This window comes from Vombatus ursinus, unplaced genomic scaffold, assembly GCF_900497805.2.
Source record: "Vombatus ursinus unplaced genomic scaffold, bare-nosed wombat genome assembly UNPS02000558.1, whole genome shotgun sequence".
In the NCBI taxonomy this organism is placed as follows: Eukaryota; Metazoa; Chordata; class Mammalia; order Diprotodontia; family Vombatidae; genus Vombatus; species Vombatus ursinus.
The window spans coordinates 1-1,460 of record NW_020940336.1 but is presented as its reverse complement, the minus strand read 5'-3'; the positions used below and the strand labels follow the sequence as shown (position 1 = coordinate 1,460).

The following is a 1,460-nucleotide window of genomic DNA, read 5'->3' as shown; positions in this document are numbered from 1 at the left end:
CATGAATAAATTCATGATTGGTCTTTTGAGAAACTCAGCCTTGACATGTATTCAACAGTGCACTTACATGTTGGGTGACTGTTATATCCATAGGAAACTATAACAGGAAGCCTCAAATTATTATTGTATCTCAGCCTCCACAAACTGCCCATTTCAAACACTAGACTTACCTTGAGAATGATTATAAAATAAATTACTATCATCTTAGACTGGAGGAGGGCACAAAGGGTTCTAACAAGTTATTTTGTTTATTTATTGAATAAACCAGCTAAGAGGTTATATGTGATTAGTGAGTAATCAGTATTAGTGAAGAAAGAAAGTGATTAACTCAACATGCAAGCACAAAGAGTTATAGTGCAATACACTTAAAACAAATTTAATTTACTGAGGAAAAATACTTAAAAACCAAACCAAACCAAACCAAACCCAGAGAGAGAACTTTGGAAGATCTGACAAGCAGCAGCAGCAAGTGGCACATCTGCTCACCAGCATCACACCTACAGCTTGTGCTCTACCTTGAGATATCAGAGAAGATCCTGAAGACTGCATACTCTGAAGCGAGTTTAGTAAAAAAAAATTTTGATAAATCCATACTGGACCCATTTACCTTTTAGATATTTCATAACTATTTCGTTAACACTACATTAGACAGAAAAGTTAACCAAGTCTCAGAGACTTTCAGTCATTTCTTCAAGGTAACCTAGCTAACAGGTTACGGGTAGAGAAATCAAATCCTTATAATCTGGCGTAAATGTCAAGGATTTTTATACTAAACTAGGAAAAGATTATCCCAAAAGGTTTCAAAAACTCTCAAGAAGAAGAAATTGATTTAGAAGGAGAAGGGAAGGAGGGAGATGCCTATTTATCACAAGGCAACATGAATTGAATGAACCAATGATAGATAATAAAAGAATGTAGAGTGTTTTTAAGTATTTGGAGACCATATTCTACTTCTGAAAATAAGCTAAAATCAGCTTTGACCATAATATTTTCTTCAAAGCTACTGTGACCTCTTTATTCCGGATACTGTAGATGAGAGGATTTATAACAGGTGTTAGGATATTGTAGAAGACAGACACCATCATATCCTTTTCAACAGTATGATAAGAGACAGGGAACATGTAGTTATAAACAGCAGCTCCATAAAAGAGAATAACAACACTTACATGGGAAGAACATGTGACAAATGCTTTCCTACGACCAGTAGCCGAATTCATTGTATAGACTGTAAGGAGGATAAAGGAGTAAGAACTTAAAATAACTGTGAGAGGGATGAGGAGCATAAGGACACAGCACACGTACATGACACTCTCATAGAGAGAGGTATCTGAGCAGGAGATTTTCAACAAGGCGAGAACTTCGCAGAAGAAGTGCTGGATCTCTCGGGATTTACAAAATAAGAAGCTCATGGTTATAGGGGTGAGCGTGAAACCATCAATGGAGCCCAAAAACCAACAGAC

At 36.4% G+C, this 1,460-nt stretch overlaps 1 protein-coding gene across 1 annotated transcript; it reads right to left on the bottom strand.

Annotated features, from left to right (window-relative positions):
* Window positions 1-947: 947 nt before the first annotated feature.
* Window positions 948-1,454, bottom strand: LOC114042487 (olfactory receptor 2T29-like; the record flags this gene model as incomplete). The annotated part of the gene is made up of 1 exon (XM_027861206.1): window positions 948-1,454. A coding segment is annotated over one exon (507 nt), but the record flags the coding sequence as incomplete, so codon positions are not given.
* Between the last annotated feature and the right edge of the window lie 6 nt (window positions 1,455-1,460).